This window comes from Chenopodium album, chromosome 2 (assembly GCF_948465745.1).
Source record: "Chenopodium album chromosome 2, dcCheAlbu1.1, whole genome shotgun sequence".
NCBI classification, from domain to species: domain Eukaryota; kingdom Viridiplantae; phylum Streptophyta; class Magnoliopsida; order Caryophyllales; family Amaranthaceae; genus Chenopodium; species Chenopodium album.
Window position 1 is genome coordinate 84,510,842 of NC_137835.1, and position 21,775 is coordinate 84,532,616.

Here is a 21,775-nt window from a genome sequence, read left to right on the forward strand (position 1 = left end):
TAGTCTCTTTCATACATAGCGTGTTAGCATTCAATAAGAAAACCAGTTGCATCACAAATTGTTGAGCAAACCATCGTTTGATCTAATTAGGGCATGTTTTGATTTACTAAACTAAGTTGAACTGAATTGAACTGAACTAATTGAAGCTTAACTGAACCGAGCTAAACTGATTTGTTTATGACAGAATGAAATTAGGAATTGAACTGATTTGAGCTGAATTGAATTGAAATTAAGCTGGAGAGAACAAACCTTTAGTCAACTCAGTGAAGTACTTAATATCCTATATGGTGGAAAACTGTTGGCGCATAGGCTCTGTGTGTTAGGCATGCAAATAAGATGACATTTTTTTGTAAACATGGTGGAATAAATGATGGCAAAAAGTACAACTACATGTATAATAGTACACAAAAAATAATATTCATACATCTTATATATACATAATAGTACACAAAAATGTACCACCGTACCATTAAGAGAGTAAAAATGTACCACCAAAAACAAATTGTCCTTCTATGTGCATGCCAAATACATAGGCCCTATACGCCTAAATGCACTCATGATACCAAATCGTTGATTATTCAAACTAGCCGATCTTTTTACTCAACAATCCATTCACTAAATTCAGTTTATTAAATATTTTTGTAATTAAAATAAAATTCGAACACAAAAGGGCCTTATATATTCCCCTAAAAAAAAAAGGGCCTTATATACACATAATTATATCGAAACTCCACAAATCATGTTTGGAAAAGGATTTTTATTTCCATTCTTGTCTTTATTTACAACCCAAAAAAAGAAAATGAAGATGGAAATAGAGCCACGCAATTCTGTAAGAGATTTTTACATTACGGCTTAAGAAACCGCCAAATACGTGAACTCAAAACAACAACTGCCTCATCGTTTTTATTTTCCCATTTTTTCTTTTTCTCCATTTTTTTGTTAACCAAAAAAATCTCTTTCTATTAATTTTCATTTTCTCATTTTATAATTTGTTTTACTCCGTATTATTCTTTTCACAACAACTTACTCAAACTATCCCAGTCTTCAACGTCTTCTTCTCCCTCACCATTATCTCCTTTCTCTCTCCTCCGGTACCTCTCTTTCTCTCTCTACTTCTTCATTTTTCAAGAATTAATTGAATTGATTTTATTGAATTAATTCGATTGATTTTTCTTGAATTAATTCGATTGTGTTCTTAATTTTGCAGGTCTTAAGGAGGAGATTTTGACGAGATAGTGTTGAATTTCGTGTAATTTTGGTGGAAATTAGTGATAATAATAAGGTGATTTTGTATTGGAGGTTTAACAATGGCGGCTTCAGCTTCTGCTGTTCTTGGCGGCGTTTCGAAACTTCAAATTCGTAATAATTTTGGGGATGATTTTAATAGTAGTTCGAAAAATGTTGTTTCTGTTGGAATTTCTAGGTCTCCTTCTTCAATTAACCCTAGTTGCTCTCGGTTGAGCCTTCGTCGCCCTGCGCTTCGCCTTTCTAAGTGCAGGTATACCTGTTTCCAGCTTTCTTGAAGTATTATCGTTCATTTTACTACTATTAGGTTGTGGCACTTGCATTTTTGAATACTTTTACTTATGCAAATTGAACTAGGAGTATAATTTTGTGTTACGTGACATTTACTGAAATGAATTTTTGTCGTCGGAATATCAATGCATCGTTACTTGTTAGTTTTGGATTAATGCTACGGTGTATGTAATTCTTGTAAAGAAACCTGTAAATTCTTGTGTATGCGTGCATAAATTCAAAGATATAACTTATATAGTACTGAGGTTTGAAGGCAGTAAAATGTGTAGTGTAATATATTTCAGTTTGGAGAACTCAGTATCAATTACATGACATGCTTAAATAAATGTATAAGTGTATATACAGATTACATACTATTCAGAATCTGTTGTTCCTTTTCTCTATTGCTTATCTATGATCCGTAACTTAGACTTAGAGTTGGAATAGAAAAAAGGTGATCTCTAGGCAAGCGAAGCTCCAAATTCCACCGATTAGATATAATATTAGACCAGGAAACAAAGTAGCCTGCAAAGTGGATGATAACCAAAGTTTCTTGTTGTTGGCTTGTTTTTGTTATCCAAGATGTAGTCCTCCTTAGGTAAAGTACAGAATATGCGAGGCCTGAGAGTTGAGAGTAAGACAACAATTTTGTATTAGAAACAACTTTTGGAAGAGATTGAGCAAACGTGAGTGCTTGTTGTGAAAAAAAGTTGCCGATGGGCTAGGTGGATAGTCCATGTCAATGTCAAGTAATGCCCTATTGCCCTCTCTTCTTTCCTCTTCTTTTTTCAAACCAGCTTCTATTTCTCCTTGTCTTTTTCTCCTTCCTTTTTGGTTTTTTGAGTGTATTGGGGGTGGGGGTTAAATTTCATAAACAACTTTCCCATTCTGATGTTACTAATTGTCTCATTTTGAATATTGTGTACTTTTGACATTATAACATGCTCTTGGAGTCCTTTGCACTGTGTAAGTTACTAAGGTTGTGTATTAGTTCATTAATTCTGACATTATACCTCTTTTTTTTTTTTTTTACTTTCATATGGTTGAAGGTGGTCCAATGATGGTCGAACTGTTGTATCTAGATCGGTTAAGATGAGTAATAATATGCTGAGGCAGAAAGGTTTCATTCTTATGGAGCAGAGGCCTTTGGCAACTTCAACCAGAGATCAAGTGTACCTATGCTGCAACCACACCCGTCGCAGAAGGGGGTCATTTGTGAAGAGTTTTAGTTCAAGGTTTTCAACAGACAAATCAACGTTTCCATTGTCAAAGAATGTGCCTGACATTGCATGTGTAAGTAAGCTTCTTTTAACTATGTTTTCTTGATTAGTTGCTTGGGAAACCTGTCATCTAAGCAATATTTGGGAATTCTGGTGGTACATAATATGCAGTTATGAACTATTTTGGTGCTGCACTTGTTTGGAACTGGTTATTAATATAATCACTGAATAAATTAATTGAGGGGATTCCAAATTGTTAATCAGAAATGTGCACAAGGACCGTGGTTTCTGTATGAGTTGTTTCATATCAATAGATGCTGTTTTGTAAATGCTGGAACTGGAACTTCAGCTTGGATTTTAGGTTCAATCAGAAACTTGCACAGGAATTGTGCTTTCCATATTAATAGTTTCATATGAACAGATTCTATTTTGCAACCTTGGATTATGTGTGCCAGTGAGTGCTCATTGCAAGACATTAACTCCAACTAACCATAACTCACACTAGTGGGATTCCATGTTTGACTTAAAATGCTTACATGTTTTTTATTTTTATTTTTTTTATTCAAATATTAAATATGCAAAACAGAAGATACCTTTATCCATGGAAGGACTTATCCCCCCCTCCCCCACCTTTTTTTCAGTAAATTATCATCTCATTTTGAGGTCTAAAATGTTGTCAGAAAAATTGCTATTTGAAGGAACCGTAACCCAAATCCAATTCCATCTTGTCTCGTACAGACTTCAGGTCTCTTGGCTTCTCATCTGAATTTACTGTCATTCTCCCTAGGAAAGTTTTCCTGTTTTTGACCAAGTGCATAGAGTTTCTTCATGAAAGCACTGCTTATGCTGTGAGCAGAATTTTATTGATTGCTGACCTGTATATTTCTACTTTCTAGTTGAATCTTTAGTTGCATCAATTTTATCATGGTTATAATTATTTGGTGAGTTTCTTTTGTTGACTTCAACTTGTGTGAAATCTTATGTCACCGAACGCTTGTCCAACTACAAGATTTACAAGGGATCCAATCGTCAAATAATATTTGAGAAATAAGCTCTATGTGCTGGCTTAATACTGTGCCATGAAGGCAATTGCTGAAATGTGGCTTAATTTAAGGATATAGTAACCAATGCATGATATTGTTCCTCATCGCATGTAAAATTTGTGTATTTTTAGTTGAAGCAACATCATGTTCGATGCTCGGCTGTTGGTCCAGATGAACCACATGCAGTTAGCACAAACTGTTCAGAGGGAACACTGGAGAAGTCAGGTTTGGAATTTCTGGATCCTGAAGTAAGAAGAGTGGAGGTAGAGGAAGCTTTGAATTCTGAACTTCCATCTCACCCCAAGCTATACCGAGGACAATTGAAAAATGGACTTCGCTACATAATTTTGCCTAATAAAGTTCCACCAAACAGGTACCTGTCACCTAAATCATAGATTCCCCTTCCCCAATTCATGTTCTTATAATGCATGTCTTCTTGTTGTGGGTTCTGGATAATCTTCAAAGTTACAATTTTGGATTGTTATTAAATAAATGGTGTGGTTGCTATTATATTGTAAGTGATTAGAATGGGAATTCGGAAGAGGTGCTAGTGTGTGGCTCTAGGCCTAAGGCCTTCATATATACTGGAGACAACATTTAAGTGCTTGATTTGAAGATGTTTTGACTTTTAACTATTGTGTTAACCAATCAACACTCCTGCATGAGTTTATAAAACTTTGCTTTGCTCAATTATGGTAGTAGGTGGCATAGCAATAGGCAACTTACAACTGAAAATTAAAAAAGGTTCCCTTATTGTTCCTTTTTCTTTTTTCGGGCAAGTTGCTTCCATAACATTGATTACGGAAGCTGTTATTCTTTGTGAGGCCTGAACAAACCTGATATGGGTTGTAGATGTAGTCCTGCCAATATTACAATTTACAAGTCATCTATTTTCCACACACACTGTCTTTTTCCCTCTAATGGCGGTTGTACTAAGTTTGATGCTGGTGTAATGGGCTTCATCTTGTAGACTAAGAACACACCAGTGTTCAATGTAGAATCACGACAACTCAATAAGCCTTAGCCCTGTTCTACTTCATAAACCTGCAGTTCTAATGTTATCATCCTGATTACAGGTTTGAAGCACATATGGAAGTTCATGTTGGGTCTATTGATGAGGAGGATGACGAGCAAGGGATTGCACATATGATAGAACATGTTGCATTTCTTGGAAGTAAGAAGCGTGAGAAGTTGCTTGGTACTGGAGCAAGGTCTAATGCTTACACAGACTTCCACCACACAGTCTTTCATATACATTCTCCAACTCATGCTAAGGTTTGTTGCTTTGGTCTCAGACATTGTTGTTTGATTGTGGCATGATAAAATGTATGGGTTTTTCAGCTCTTGATCTGGTTGATAACACAAATTTTATGCACTTTGATGCTTTCCCTGTAGAGGTATTCTTGTTTGACTGCATGTAATAACACAAATTTTATGCACTTTGGTGATTTCCCTGTAGAGGTATTCTTGTTTAACTGCATGTAATTAGAGAAGCTGTCCAATTATGTGAGGAAATAAGCAAAGGTGTCCAATTACATGTGTAAAATAGAGGTGTCAAATCACATGCGGAAATTTATGTTTGTTTTGGAGTATTGCCAAGTTCAATCCTTATGCACAATCTCACGTAGCTTCATTAATACTTTCTGTAAATGTTCAAAGATAGCAAAATAAGTAACACCATCATTTTACCTCTGCTAAATTTTGCTGATTAGTTTCCTCCAATCCCTTTTCCTTTTACTGGCCTAGGTTCTGGACTTTGGGTGTGGTTTAGATTTAACACACTTAGATTTTTTTTTGCCTATATTATTAGGCGTAGCTGAACTTTTATGGAGTTCTGCTGTAATTATGGCGGCAAACTTTTGTTGGTGTGTGGCAAGAGTAATTACATGTCTATACAGTTAGCCTTAAGTGCCTCCAACTTGGAGGGTGTGTGACAAAAATCACATTGCGTTAACCTATTGTGACTATTTTAAGTGATTGGTTAAGAGCATATTCAGTTAGACTGGCATTTCCATGAGCCACTGGGTTATGCTACCTTATTAAATTGCTAAATTGTCAAATACTTACCACATATGCTATATGCTCATTGCTATTGGCCAAATCTGGCCTCTATTACATTAATATGCACATATGTATACACACTAACTATATGTTTGTGGTGTTTGTTAGGACTCTGATGGCGACTTACTTCCTTTTGTTCTTGATGCTTTAAACGAGGTAAGTTATTGGCATTATGGCACAATTTTCCTACATTTATAATATATATTTTTTCCCCTTCAAGTGGTCTTATTCATTGATTAAGTAAGGTATGATGTCTTTCATGCAGATAGCTTTCCACCCTAAATTTCTTGCATCAAGGGTTGAAAAGGAAAGGCGTGCAATATTGTCTGAACTCCAGATGATGAATACTATAGAATATCGTGTTGATTGCCAGGTGTGTTAAGGGTGGTGCCTTATGTTTAGATGCTTTCTGTTTGTATTTGCTGGTAGTTCTTTTTTTTGTTTTGTTTTGTTTGTTTTTTTAAATTCTTGAGTGTAATTTCATTTCATTTTATCCAGCTTCTACAACATTTGCATTCCGAGAACAAATTGAGCGGAAGGTTTCCTATAGGTTTAGAGGAGCAGATCAAGAAGTGGGATGTTGATAAAATTAAAAAATTCCATGAGCGCTGGTATTTTCCAGCAAACGCTACTTTGTATATTGTTGGGGATATCGATAACATCTCGAAAACAATTTACCAAATTGAGGTGAGAGGGTAACATATCTTGTGTTTTTTGTTTCTCTTTCAGACTATGGGTTTCATGTCACTCTGTGATTAAAATGTAGGCTGTATTTAGCCAGACTGGCTTGGAGAATGAAACAGAGGCTTCCCCACCTCCAACGCCTAACGCATTTGGTGCGATGGCTAGTTTCCTAGTGCCTAAGCTCTCAGTTGGCCTTGGAGGAGCTTCTCAAGATAAGTCATCAAGTTCTGATCAGCCAATAATTACTAAAAAGGAAAGACATGCAGTACGTCCTCCTGTCCAGCACAATTGGTCTCTACCTGGAACCGGTTGCGTATCTGATCCTCCTCAGATATTTCAACACGAGTTACTTCAGAATTTTTCATTTAATATGTTTTGCAAGGTATTGAAAACATATTGTCTGCCAATTAACGTTTTAAGACTAATGTGAATTGCCTGTGTGCTTCTTTCTGTGTACCTTGTTTTTATGGTTCTTTCTCTGCTCCTTTTATATCATATACTACTAATATCCTTCAGCAGTCTGATAACTGATGCCTTGGCATTAAACTCAAACTGTTGCACCCAGTTGGTAATTGGTAACACATAACAGCTCATGTGTCTGAACGATAGACTTAGTGCCTATCTCCATAGCCGCTGGAGTCTCTTGGCATAAAGGTCAAAGCTGAACCAGCAACTATTTCATATCTTGTTCAAATCTCTGGAGAGTGAAGAGTGGGAGGAAAATTTTAATATGTTAGAATAATATGAATATTAGTATGAACATAACTATATTCATTAGACCTTGTTAATGGGCTAGGTAAACCAATGGATGTAGGGTTAATTGGACAGGCCTTCAATGGAAAAGGTCTTTAGTTGTCTGGGTCAATAGCCCAATACTTTTTTTTTTTTTTTTTTTTTTTTTGACACAAACCGCAAGAGATGATTATATTAAGGCCATTTTGTCAGAGCAATACTTTTGTAAAAGATATGATGTATATATCTTTTAATTTACCTGCATAGTTTCATTTTCACTACTTCAGTAGTACTTTTATCTGTTTCATTACTCAATTTCCTCGCTTGTTAATTTTTCCGCCCATTATTAACATGCGAACAGCTCTAATGTAACCCATTTTGACTCGTTACAAGTTGACCTGTTGTTGACTTGCACCGACACTGATCCAACTCTACTTGCCCAATACCAAGGTCTATTCTACATCACCTTAAAGTTGGCAAATGTGATTGCATTTTGCTAAGAATTTGTTGAGGTGGTGTTTACTTAATAACGGATGATAGACAAACATTTTATTTATTATAATTTATTAAGCTGCATTTTTGCGCTTTCAGTAGTCTTTTTTGAATGTAAAATGGAAAGCTTATTTGAATGAAAAATTTTGTTAGCTTCTAATACTTATTACCAGACTTCCTATTTTTTCTCACTTACACACTATTGTTATGGCCGACCCCACTTATGGGATTAAGGCTTTGATTGATTGATTACACACTATTGTTATGTTGCAGGTTCCCGTGAATAAAGTTCAGACGTATGGTGATTTACGAAATGTACTGATGAAGAGGATCGTTCTTTCTGCCTTGCATTTCAGGATTAACACTCGATACAAGGTGCATTAATCTAAATATTCAGCTGTTTCACTGTTTGATGTCTCACTCTTATGAATCAACCCGTGGTTTTAATGTTGTCATTTGCTGAGAAATTTTTTTATATTTGAAAAATTTGTGCTATTATGATTGCTACAAAAAGATGCGTGTGAGCTCTTTAACCTTTATGGTACCAATTCAGTGCATTTGCAGTTCGCTTTGACTTCGTCATTTCTGCATAGGGCACCACATTAAACTCTAGGCAGAGCAAATGAGCAATGCGTCTTTGATCGAATTTCTAGTGCTGCAAAGTTTATGGAGTTGTTTTAGAGTTAGAAAGGATTTGATTTGTTACTGGTTGTGTCAAACGTATTCTTTACTTAAAAATTGAAATCAACCTTTTGCTTATGCTTTTTGTACTATACTGATCTTTGGGTTTTGTCAATTTTTTTGTTTTGCTTTGTTTTTCTGACTGTATCTAGTCAATGTCGTTTCAGATTATCTCTATTCTTGGCTAATGTTTGTACATTAGTGTAGCCTTTGGAAAGGTTGTTTTTGCCTTTTAATTACTTTGTTTCTCCCCTCATATTATCATTGGAAATGTACAGAGTTCAAATCCTCCTTTCACTGCGATTGAATTGGACCACAGTGATTCTGGAAGAGAAGGTTGCACTGTAACTACTCTTACAGTTACTGCAGAACCTAAAAATTGGCAAAATGCAATCAAAGTTGCAGTTCAGGAGGTTTGAGTTCTGTTATTCAAGTTTGACTGTGCAACCATGCATATTCTTCAAAAAATTTCAAGTTGTAAATCAGTAGTGTTTTCATTCTGGTTGCAGGTCCGAAGGCTTAAGGAATTTGGTGTGACTAAGGGTGAATTAGTTCGCTATAGGGATGCTTTGTTGAAAGATAGTGAACATTTGGCTGCAATGATTGATAATGTGCCATCTGTGGACAATCTGGATTTTATTATGGAAAGTGATGCATTAGGACACAAAGTGATGGACCAGCTACAAGGTCATGAGTGTTTGGTTGGTGTTGCTGGAACAATTACCCTTGAAGAGGTATTCTTATGTTTTATCTCCTAATTCGCTAGCCCCCCTTCAAATCACAAACTGAATTGTGCTAATTAATACGTGACACACTTTTCAGTTGTTTAACAAAATTAAGCAATGACTTTTATACCCGATTTGTTTCTGATCTGCTGGCCCTTTATGTTTATTTCCATGCACTTGTCAATATTGATACATGCGGAATGTAGTTGAGTTATATTGAGTTGGATAACTTAACAAATGACGAAATTTGCTAGAAATCTCACTGGGTTGTGAGTTGGCCATCTTGGGAATGAATAACAAATAATGAATTGCATATGGATTTTTGGTTTACTGGATTTCAAATTGTGGGGTAGTTGGAACCTATAAGGGTAGGTGTTGAAGAATGGTGCAAAGCCTCCTTTTTTTGGGCCATATAAAATTTTCTTCCGTACTTCCATTTTGGGTTGTATACTTAAATATTTCTTTCATAAATCAATCCCTTTTCCTTTTCCATCCTAATTTGTCCTCTTACTCTTTGCAATCTCTCTATCTATATTATAATTATATTTCGTTAACTACTCTTAGTTTTCATGCCCAAGCCACATGTGAAAATAGTTTGGGGAAGGTGGGAGCCATCTTTTGACATCATTGTCAGGACTTGTCCTTTTTGTGTGTGTGTGTTGGGGGGGGGGGGGCTGGGTGCCTCGCAGTCACAAGTATAGCTTCTAGAGCAGCCACGAGGCATGCACCTCATTGAAGTGACACACAGCTAATCAAAATTAAATGTTTTGATGGATAAACGGCAGTTTTTGAGCACTGTGGGCGTGCCTCCCCTGCTTCCTTTTTAAATCGCCTTTCCTATCCCAATGAAGCGTTGGACCTTACCTCTTGACCTTCATTGCCTAGGCACTCTTTTCTATATGCTGTTACTTTTAGGCCTTACATGCTACTGTCATAGCAGGTGACCTTGGATTTGGTAAACCTTGAGGCTCAATTCTTATTTGAAATTCGTGAATTAAGCCTATAGGCTTATAGCCTATCTGTATCTTGAATTACAGCCGTGGGATTTGGTTGACCAGTATAATGGTGATCCCTGAAATACTGCGACAGGTAAGGAACTCTTTATCTTATCTTTTTATCATGTGACTTTGGGGGGCAGCCTTGTCAAATAGCCTCTGAAATGGACTCGCAGATCAGCATATGAATAAGGGGAACTCGAACATCTTATAAAACTCCGTTTGATGTATGACTTTGATGTGGCGGATCTTGGATTCTCTAGTTGCATATGCGTGATTAAATGAACCATCTAAAAGACCAAAGTCCAAATTTACTGTCAATTGTTATGTATTTGCCTTATATATTTGGTTACATAATTCAAATTGACATCTAGTTGAAACAGAAATATTTAACATTAATATAATAGCAAGTGTATTACTATTAGTAATAGTAAGTAAAATAATATGTGATTCGAATTTGACTTACAAATTATGCTGATTTTTTTCCATGGATGTGGATTTTAGTTGAATTTCATCTGAATTCATTATGCGTCTCAGGGTTCCAGCTGTATTTTATAAAAGTTTCTGAATTATATCCTGAGGTCTAACTTTAGAAGTTATGTCCTATATGCAACTCTTGATCCTAGAGTGATGTTGCTTTTGCTGTGGTATGCAGTATTAGTTCTTTCCCATAGCCATGGAGTACTTCATGATTAGATGTTTACATGTTTATTATTTTTTTGGTCTATTTTGCAAGCATGTTTAAAAGAAGTGTCTAGAAGAAGGTATGGTATTCCAGTATATCTGTATCTCAACAATAAGTGAGGGATGGTTGGAGTAAGATTTTAAAATTATGCCAGTTCTGTGGATGCTTGTTAATTCTCTTGCTTTATTTAATAAGGAGATGGTTCAGTTACACGTCGTTGAGGCTTTTATCCTATCCTTTGATATTTCCAAGATTTTGTATAAATTTAAGACCTCCATAGACTAATTTGTGCTGTTGTTTTTAGGTCAATTCAATTGGTGCTGAAGTGCTGGAATTTATTGCTGATTTTGGAAAACCAACTGCCCCTGCTCCTGCAGCAATTGTAGCTTGTGTTCCTAAAAAAGTGCATATTGATGGAGTTGGTGAAACTGAATTTAAGATATCACCAAGTGAAGTATCTGAAGCTATAAAATCAGGATTGAAGGAACCCATTGAGGCAGAACCAGAGGTGCAATCCTTAAAACCATATTCTTGTTCTTTTTTGTAACTCAACATGTGATGTCTGTAAATTAAATTGCTTTCTTGATTCAATTGTTGTTTCTGTGCTTTTTTTCCCCCCAGCTTGAGGTGCCAAAAGATCTCATAACTTCTTCACAGTTGCAAGAATTAAAATTGCTACGCAATCCATCATTCGCACCACTGGACGCAGCAGATGGCACTAAATTATATGACAGAGAGACAGGAATCACTCAGCGCCGTCTTTTAAACGGTATTCCTGTAAATTACAAGGTATGACTTCGCCATGTCATGATTCATTTTGAGCATGATTCTGCCAAGTACAGACTTTTGTATAGCATTTGTGTAATCTCCAAAACACTACAAGCATCTTGATATAACGGGCCTTTTAAGTATACGGCTTTTGTAGGTCATTTGGATGTGTACATCAGTACATGAGATCTAGACTCCGTATTACATAGGTTTTGTTACTGTTGCCTTTTCGTTGGCCTAGACATTCCCAAATTACTCAATTTGGGAGATGCAAAGGAATTGGGTAGTGTTGTAGTTCTGAATTTCTGTCTGTTTGTAAGGCTACCCTGTCCTCTTGATGCACTTTTACTGGTGTAGATTTGATCAAGTATAATTTCTTACAGTTCTTACAGAAAAATATATTGCCTTGTAGAAAGCAGGTTACTTTGTATGACAGTTTTTCCATAGCATCTCGTAGACACTATATAGTGAATTGTGCTCCTTTTTCAAATTCTTGAAGCTCCAAAGAATTGGCTTACCTTCTTGAGAATAGGAAAAATTCTGGTTGCCTAGTGTCATTCTCATTCTAAAGTACAGGTTATTAGGATTTCTTATTACCTGCTTGAAATGTTAGGAAAATAATATATAGAAATGTAAAGAAATATCAGAATGGAAGAATAAAATTAAATAGAATAATAGTTGCATTCTCTAAGGGAACTCATAATTTCAAGTTGTTTGGTGAGAGAGGAGTTTGCATGCTTTAATTTCTTTTCTCATCTTCACATTACCCTGCTTTCGCTTGGTTTGATTGATAGCCTTTTGCATTTGCTGATGTTGTTTTTACTTTCTCACTTGTATAGTTATATGTGCTTGAATTCATTGTCATGGCAGATCTCAAGACATGAAAGCCAGAGTGGTGTCATGCGGCTCATAGTTGGTGGTGGACGGGCCATGGAAAGCTCAGATGAAAAGGGGTCTGTTGTTGTTGGTGTTCGGACTCTCAGTGAGGGTGGCCGTGTTGGCAACTTCTCTAGAGAGCAGGTAGTGTCCATCTAATATCTTTGGTTTTGTTAAATCCTTGTAAGACATTGATAATTCTGGGTATGGCATGTTCATTGTGGTTTTATGTTGCTTGTACTTTGCTGTCTAATATTCCTCTTAAATCTGAATAAGTAGGGGATATGTATTGTAGCAAGACCGAAAAATATGCGCTTTTAGCCCCACTTCTTTTACAAGAACTTCAAATTTTTCATATAACCTTTGAAAACAAGTTATTGAGTATTGTATCAATCAAGCATTTTAGGGGGAGTTTTAGGCCATATTAACTTGTTCAAGTAACATTGCTTCATCAATAAGAATGTTATGTAATGTTTATAATCTTGTGGCAGGTAGAGCTTTTCTGTGTGAATCATCTGATAAATTGCTCTCTGGAATCTACTGAGGAGTTTATATGCATGGAATTCCGTTTTACTTTGAGAGACAATGGAATGCGTGCTGCCTTCCAGTTGCTACACATGGTTCTTGAGGTACTTATTATAGTTCTTGCTTTTCCAATCAATTGGCTTGTTCTGTCTTGTTTATTGCCTGGTTTAGCTTGCTTTTCTGGGAGCATTTAACTTGCTTTCAAAATGAATGATTTAGTTCATCTAGTCTTGATTGATTTGGGAAATGCTGTGTTTTTCTAGAATTATTCAGGCCTTCTTGTGAGCTGGATCATACTGGTAGTGGTGGTGCTTGTGCTGTAGGTGGCTTTTCCTTTAATTGTCTATCCACTGGCCTGATTCAACCAGTCTTGCTTTTATGACTAGTTATCTCCAAGCCATTTGGTTGTCAAAAATGTAGGATGAATTATTGGTAGCAACCAGTTCTATTGGAGTTAGTAGCATTTGACCAATATATAGAATGAGGAATAGCTCTTTATTTTTTATTATTAACTAAAGTGTAAAATTCAAGGTATTGTTCTTTGTATGTCATGTTGATTATTCATCTTAGTAACTTGCCTTAGTAAAATTCCAATATTTAACTAGGTTCCTATGTAAGATGCAATGTGGCTAGGAATCAGACTGGGCTGGATGAAGGCTATACTCTATTGCCTATAGATCCAGCTCTTAGCAGTTAAACCCAGAAGAAAGGCATAGGATCCAGTAGATAAACTTTGTTACTAGAAATCTGCCTGCCAACTCAGTCATTAGGCTGCTATACTGCTTCTGATTTCTACAATGCCATTAATATTGCTGTCACTGTTAATATTCTCGTTGACATGCAGCATAGCGTCTGGTTGGATGATGCGTTTGATAGAGCAAGACAGTTATACATGTCTTATTATCGGTCAATTCCTAAAAGTTTGGAGCGTTCAACAGCACATAAGCTTATGATAGCAATGTTGAATGGAGATGAACGGTTTGTTGAACCTACACCAGAATCATTGCAGAATTTAACATTGCAGTCAGTGAAAGAGGCTGTAATGAATCAGTTTGTTGGTGATAATATGGAGGTAACCTCTCTCTTGGCATAAAATCTGATTACAAAGTGTCTGAAACATTCTTTAAAGCGTGCCCTTTTTCCTCAAATAATCAGGTCAGTATTGTTGGAGACTTCTCAGAAGAAGAGATTGAATCTTGTATTCTTGATTACCTTGGTACGGTTAGAGCAACTCGTGAATTTGAGAAGAAGATTTGTGATGCTATTATATTTCGTCCACCATCCGATATGCAATTTCAGCAGGTTAGATAAAATCTGTCAATTTTGATAAACTTGTACCCCAGTTTTAAGACAGTAGTGCTGCAATCAAAGTTTTTCTTGTTTGTTTTGAAGCTTGGTGTAGTCATGCATGCATTGTCCTTAACAATAGATTGTCTTGGTCACTGAACTGAATTTCTATCATATGTGCAGGTTTACATAAAAGACACAGATGAAAGGGCTTGTGCCTATATTGCTGGTCCTGCACCAAATAGATGGGGCATCACAGTTGATAATGTTGACCTTTTTGAAAACCTGGGTAAGTCCTTTTTTGTTGGTCTTTGTGCTTAAGTGTTGACTTTGTTTCCTGGCATTCACTTGGTTGGAATCTACAATGGCAAGAACTCTGTTACAATTCTTACAAAGATGTTTAATGGGTGCTCTAATTAGTTCTATACTACTCCTTATAGCTTTTACCGTAGTCTATTCTGTAACACTGTTGAATTTTTGATTTCTGTAACCAGCACTGTTTTACCTTTTCATGATTCATAACCTGTCAACTACTCTCTTCGTCTCTGTTTAGTATTGATACTTATCATGGCTTATTGTTTTATGTGATTATTTGTTTGATTATCAATTGTAGTATTATTAATTAATTTGATGTGAAAGGACATAGTAGGGTTATATGTTATCAAATACTAGATGTCATAGGAGTTAGTGGGGGAAGACCATGACTTTTTAGTAGCAGGAATATATATATATTTTTTTAAGTAAACTAGGGATTTTTGCGTCTTCCCCAAAATAGAAAGAAGTAAAAACTCATCTGGGACAGAAGAAGTAATATAGTTTTGACCTGCAATCTCATAATCGTCAAGTATGGATCTTGTCATTCGACTGGTCAACTGTCAAATGAGTGGTATGTAGCCATCAACATTAGCATTTCTCCAACGCCTGTAAAGAAGCTCATGCCTTAACCTGTAAGTGGGTTTTTTTTTTTTTTTTTTTTCCCCTCCCTGGGGGGTGGGGATATTGGATCGTGTCATTCGACTGGTCAACTGTCAAATGAGTGGTACGTAGCCATCAACATTAGCATTTCTCCAACGCCTGTAAAGAAGCTCATGCCTTAACCCGTAAGTGGGCTTTTTTTTTTCCTCCCTGGGGGGTGGGGATATTGGATATTGGACATACACAACCTTATCCCTGCTCCAACAATATACAGATGACTGTTTTTATTCGATCCTGAAATTCATATGTAAGGACTGTTTTCACCCTAGAGTAAATTGGAAATGTAGTTGTTTAAAGTTCCATTTTAATTTAATCCATTATAATTCAGAACTCAAATAGTTGTGAATGTTTTGACTTCAGTGGAAATAAGTGTAGTGTAGATCAAAGTAGTTGGTATTGATTTTTGTATTTGATATACAAGTATAGATTTTATAGCTGCCCTTTGAGATGGTATTAATTTCTATACGCCGAACATCAAATGGTACTCAAACTATTATATGGTGCATTTTCTGCTCCGATCACCTTATAATGTTAAGAGCCATGAATTGATATTTTTATTGAAGATTTGTGCAAATTTTACTTCGGAATTATGAAAGTGTGTCCTGATGTGTACATGTTTTTTGGTTGACTATCATTTTTGTCCTTCTGATAAATATCTATATTACTTAGATTTTTTTTTTTAATAAATCATCCTTGACCTGGTTGTAGGCGAGCTATCAAAATCTGAGACATTGCCATCTAACAACTCCAATGATGTAAAGGAGCTGCAGAGCAAAATTCGGGGCCATCCACTCTTCTTTGGCATAACAATGGGGCTGCTAGCAGAGATTGTAAATTCCAGGTAACTTTCTGGATAGGGTCTTCAATCTTTGTTCATAAGATAGCATGTTCGTCTTTCTGGCTAAAGTTAAAATTAGCTGTTGCAGATGATCTCACCACTTGCAATGGTGGTTAGTTTATCATGATTTCTTTGGCTGATATATTTTGTCCGTAATAATTCTTCTGAAAGTGAGGCTAATTGATGTTGCTCAGCCTCTTGTTAGAGGACACTTATTTGCTGTAGCTATTGCTATAAGTAAAGTTTGGTTTTGTAAAATCTGCTTAGAGCTAGATGCTTTAATTTTTTTGTCCATGAGTCAATCTAATCGCAGCCACCTCCGCCTTAGGAACAGGGGGCTGGGATTATGTTATTTTATATTGATATCGGTATGGCTATGCTGCTCTGCAGAGTTCAGACCCTCCATACCTTGCACTAGGTGCACACTACGGGAGGACTAGGCCAATTTCTGGCTCCCTGATTTCAATTCTCACTCTTCTGCCTTCTGGTTTATGTAGTTTGAGTGTTCAACTGTAATTTGCATCACCTTCATTTTGTGCGTTTGGTTACCTTTTACAGGCTTTTCACAACAGTAAGGGATTCTCTGGGTTTGACATACGACGTGTCTTTCGAATTGAATTTATTTGATAGGCTAAATTTCGGGTGGTATGTGATCTCTGTGACATCAACTCCTGGAAAGGTGTGGACTTGATTCAGACAATGCATCCTTTTTCATAGAGACTTTTTTGGACTTCTTTAATAAAACATATTTTCAGGTACATAAAGCTGTTGACGCTTGCAAGAATGTGCTCAGGGGGTTGCATAGCAACAGAATAGCTCCAAGGGAGCTGGACAGGGTTAGTATTTTTGCAAACTTGATGTGAACTTATATCTGTTTTGTGGAATTTTCTTCTCATTGGGTTGGGTGGGGTTATATCAAAGAAAGCAGGCAGAGATGTACAATGGAAAATTAGTGAGGGAAAGGGCTGGTCACTTAAGTGTATTCAATTATTTGTCTGATGTGTGAGTCTTGTGGTGGTGTTTGAATTTGTAAACCATATAGCCAGGAAAATTAACTTTATGCTTTTACTTCAGTTTATAATAATTATATTGGGATCATTTTTCGTTTTGTTGCAAGCCATAATTCTCATTCAGATAGTTTCATTTATTCCATTGAAACACTCTCAAATGATGTTTCCACCACCACTAACATTGCCATTGATTACTACTGATTATAGATGTATAAAGCTAGATTCTGTTTTATTTATGGACTTAGTGGCTAAAAAGTAATAGTCAAATACATGTAATAATTGGAAACAGGTGTTCGGCTGCATTCTCAGAATAGAAGGGGTGAAAGAATGTTGTCTTTTTGTCCCATTATTCCCTTTCATTTGCTTATGTGTGCCTGTGGGTCATGTCTGTTCCGCTGACGTGTCTTTGTTGGTATTGGACTGCTGCCGTTGGCCTTGTTATCAATGTCAACTCAAATCCATATAATGAACTTGATTTACAGGCAAAGAGGACCTTATTGATGAAACATGAAGCTGAGATCAAATCAAATGCGTACTGGCTTGGGTTGTTGGCTCATTTGCAAGCATCGTCTGTCCCAAGGAAGGTAAAATGCCTATACTTACCTTTCTGCATCCCTTTATTTCAGTCTATAAAGTAATTTGTTTTTATTTCCTTATATCAGCTGGTCCCTTGAAAATCTGATATAACTTGATCTCCTGTTTCCCTCCCATCTGATATACATTCAGGGCTTATCATGCATAAAAGATCTGACCTCCCTCTACGAGGCTGCCACTATAGAGGATGTATATGTTGCCTACGAGCAATTGAAGGTGGATGAGAATTCCTTGTATTCATGTATTGGTATTGCTGGAGCACAGGCTGGAGAAGAAATTTCAGGTGGATAATACTTAATTTTTATTTTTAATTTAATGATCCATCTTCTTGGTGAGTGAAAAAAGAGGGGGGGGGGGGGGGGTGGGGGGGAGTGGGTGGGTGGGTGTAGTAGTCAGGAATGTTAATAATCTGTCAATTGGTTGGAAACTGTTGACATGTCAATGCAAACATAGAAATTAGTGTTGTCATTGATCTATGTAAAAATGCTGTATTTCTTATTATAATGATTAATTTGGTGTAGTTTTGATAACTCATTAAGAATTTTTTGTATACATAGATGCAGCACTTTTATTAAATGATGAAGAGTCGGTTGGAGGGCTTCCAGGAGGTTTGCCTATCGGGGGGCGTGGGCTATCAACGATGACACGTCCAACTACATGAAGCCAGTCAATTAGTTGATTTGAGTTATAAAAGGTCTGTGGGCCCTACTTTGGTATAGGTACTTTTCTGGCCTTCTTATCAATAATATGCAACTGGTTTACATACCTTTATGATTTTCTCCACACCTTGTTTACCAGTCTTAACCTATTATTATATTGACAGTAGTCTAAGTCATATATTCAGATTACTTATCTCCCTGCTGTGAATTGGCTACTTGGCTTTCTGCTGTGTGGGTGTGGCCTTGTGGATCATTTAAAACAAAATGACCTTTAATTGTTTTTCTCTTTAGTTTTTTGCCCCCTGGAGAATTTCTAAGAGGATCTCTATTTGATGCTCGTTATGTTAATCTTAAATTTTTTGTCGTGGCTGAATGACATGCTTGATGCGCTGGGGAGTTTTATGGTTGCAGAGCTAAGACTTAATTTTTAGTTTTTACGATTTACCCATATACTCTTAGTATGTTTTTGTTCACTTGGGGGGTGTTAATGTGTAGTATACTCTTGAGAAATAATATCAGGGAAAAACACTGGTATTTCATATCTGACCATTTATATTCTCTTGATACGTGCATAGCCAAACTATTTTGTTGATACGTGCATAGCTCTAATACCTCTTGATATGTATTCCAGGTTAAATGGTGTTCTATCAAGTGGATAATTGCGTATCTACTGATTGCTGTCAAAGGATCGGTTGCTCACTCAAATTTAACTTCAATGGGAACCATTTGAAGGAGACAGGCATTCATGGTGCCAAAGTGCAATTGAACCAATATTGTTGGACTGTGGCTCCAATTTAACTTTCCTCGAACTCTCCAATAAAAATATACAAGAATATGAAGGAACTAGATTGTTTAGTTGATCATACAGTAGGCTTTTCATTAGGTACTATAGTCAATAGTACAACCCCTTATAATGTTTGTAATTTTTTGTATTCATTGTCGCCTGATTAATTTTTGTCAGTAATGTCACCAAGAATTGGGCCAAAGAATAATCATAATAGAAACATTCATGTAATGATTTTTTCTTGTGTATATTCAACATAATATTTCCTCGACCAGTTGCCCTTTTCACTTGCAAGAATTTTTTTTACCTTTCTTGTGTATATTCAACATACTACGTAATTTTTTTCACTTGCAAGAATTTTTTTTTTACCATATATGCGTTTCTTCCTTTTCCGGCGCATTGTCTTTGAAAGTTTAGCACTTTTCTGTTCAAATGCAGCCACCCAACTCCACCATATACAACGTTTATTTTACCCCAAGGTGTGGTGGGGAAGGGCAAATGACGGAAATGGGGAGGATATTGACATCAGGTCTTGTGGTTGTCCAATGGAATGTGAAAATGACTACTGTATATTACAAGGAATATTATGCCTTTTTGGTTCATACGCATCACTACCATGAGACTAGATATTTACCCAGTTTATCAGTAAGGCTGTCTTTCAACTACGAAGTTTTGTTTATGATCAATTAAGGACTCAGTTGCAGAGTGTGTTTTTGTGACTGCACTAGAGCTGTCAATTCGGGTAAATGGGTCGCGTAAGAGTGGGTCGGTCAACTCGGGTCGAGTCAATTCAGATTAATTCCATAACCTATGCGGGTCGGGTTTAGGTAAGGTCATGCTTGAGTCGGGTGAACAATAGGTCAGGTTTAATTCGGGTTTTCACGGGTTAGGGTAATTCTCGGGTTCGAGTCGGGTTCGAGTCGGGTTCGGTTCAAGTCAATAATTTGCGGGTTAGAATTAGGTCGGGTAATTCTCGCGTTCGAGTCGGGCTCGGTTCAAGTCAATTATTTTGCGGATTATAATCAGGTCGGGGCATTCTCGGGTTCAAGTCGGGTTCGGTTCAAGTCGGGTTCGGTTCAAGTCAATAATTTGCGGATTATAATTAGGTTGGGTCATTTACGAGTCGGGTTATTCTCGGATTCAAGTCGGGTTATGTTCAAGTCAATAATTTGCAGGTTACAATCAGGTCAAGTCATTTCCAGGTCATATATATTCGGGTTCAATTAATTATAAATAGATAATTATCATTTTTATCAAGCTAATTATTTCCTTTGATTATAATATACTCCCTCCGTTATTAAATAATTGCACCAATTCTCTTGGACACGCATGCCGATGCTAATCTTTGATCACTAATATCTTTAATTATCAATAAGTATAAATTCTAACAATTGAAAATTAATAATCTATTCATTGAGATGATTCCAACAAGTACCCACAAGACTATATTTTTCCTTATGTATAAATCACAAAAATTAGTCAAAGTAAGACAAATGAATTGACCATACAACAAATAGTCAAATATATACTATATTTAACTCTTAAATTTAAGGATGATGCTCCTTTCTTTTGCTAGCCTGGACCGACTTGATCTTCCAAGATAAAATGCTTTAATCAACAATAATAAGGTGGTCTAAATTGCATTTAAGGTGATTTGAAATCGGGCCAGGAACAATTTGGGTTGAATTTAGGTCGGGTCAATAACAAATCGTGTTAATTTCGAGTCGGGTTAGTAACAGATCGGGTTGAATTTTTGGGTTGGGTAAGTACTAGTTATGGTAAAATTCAGGTCGGGTCAATAACAAGGCGGGTTGAATTTTGGTCGGGTCAATAACAAGTCGTGTTGATTTCAGGTCGGGTTTGTAATAGGTTGGGTTAAATTCGAGTCGGGTTGAATTCAGGTCATGTTGGTAACAAGTTGGGTTAAATTCAGGTTTTGACGGGTTAAAACGGGTTTGGGTTAATTTCAGTTCTAGTCGGGTTTGGTGCAAGTCAATTAAATTGGTCGTTGTAAACCGGTAAATCGGTGCAAGTTGTAAACTAGTAAATTGGCCGTTTAAAAGCAAATTGAATGGTTCCACACACCCAATTGGACTTCCGGAGGGTATTAGGGACCATGGTAAACATTTCGGCAATTTTTATTTCCGAGCGAAAAAAAAAGTCAAAAAATTCCAAAATGGAAGGCTAATATCCATGCTTTTTGAGAAATTTTGGAGGTTTCAGGGTCCGGTGTCGAAAAGTCTTGAAATTCTATAGGATACATCTCGGAGTCATAAAATGTCGTTTGGAACCATATATGATCATTATTTGTTATTATAAATGTTCCTGGTAGGCTTGAATCAATGAAATCGGTGCAAGTTGTAAACCGGTAAATTGGTCGTTAAAAGGCAAATTGGATGGTTCCACCCACCCAATTGGACTCCCAGAGGGTATTAGGGACCATGGTAAACATTTCGACAATTTTTATTTCTGGGCGAAAAAAAATCAAAAAATTTCAAAATTGAAGGCTAATATCCACGCTTTTTGAGAAATTTTGGAGGTTTCGGGGCTCGGTTAGAAAAGTATTAATATTTTAGGGGATACACCTTGGGGTCATATAAGGTCGTTTGAAACCATATATGATCAT

The 21,775-nt window shown here is 36.4% G+C and overlaps 1 protein-coding gene across 1 annotated transcript; it reads left to right on the forward strand.

Annotated features, from left to right (window-relative positions):
• The first annotated feature begins 937 nt into the window (after window positions 1–937).
• On the forward strand, window positions 938–19,436 carry LOC145604559 (stromal processing peptidase, chloroplastic-like). The gene is made up of 26 exons (XM_081660451.1): window positions 938–1,091; window positions 1,208–1,498; window positions 2,565–2,808; window positions 3,910–4,151; window positions 4,855–5,053; window positions 5,948–5,995; window positions 6,105–6,212; window positions 6,338–6,526; window positions 6,606–6,905; window positions 8,021–8,122; window positions 8,707–8,841; window positions 8,938–9,162; window positions 11,138–11,341; window positions 11,455–11,622; window positions 12,472–12,621; window positions 12,969–13,106; window positions 13,847–14,074; window positions 14,158–14,304; window positions 14,473–14,578; window positions 15,973–16,105; window positions 16,661–16,781; window positions 16,858–16,938; window positions 17,595–17,696; window positions 17,839–17,989; window positions 18,264–18,425; window positions 18,997–19,436. Exons 2-25 carry the CDS (start codon window positions 1,308–1,310, stop codon window positions 18,365–18,367), a joined length of 3,816 nt encoding a protein of 1,271 aa, XP_081516577.1. The 5' UTR covers window positions 938–1,091; window positions 1,208–1,307; the 3' UTR covers window positions 18,368–18,425; window positions 18,997–19,436.
• Window positions 19,437–21,775: the final 2,339 nt, after the last annotated feature.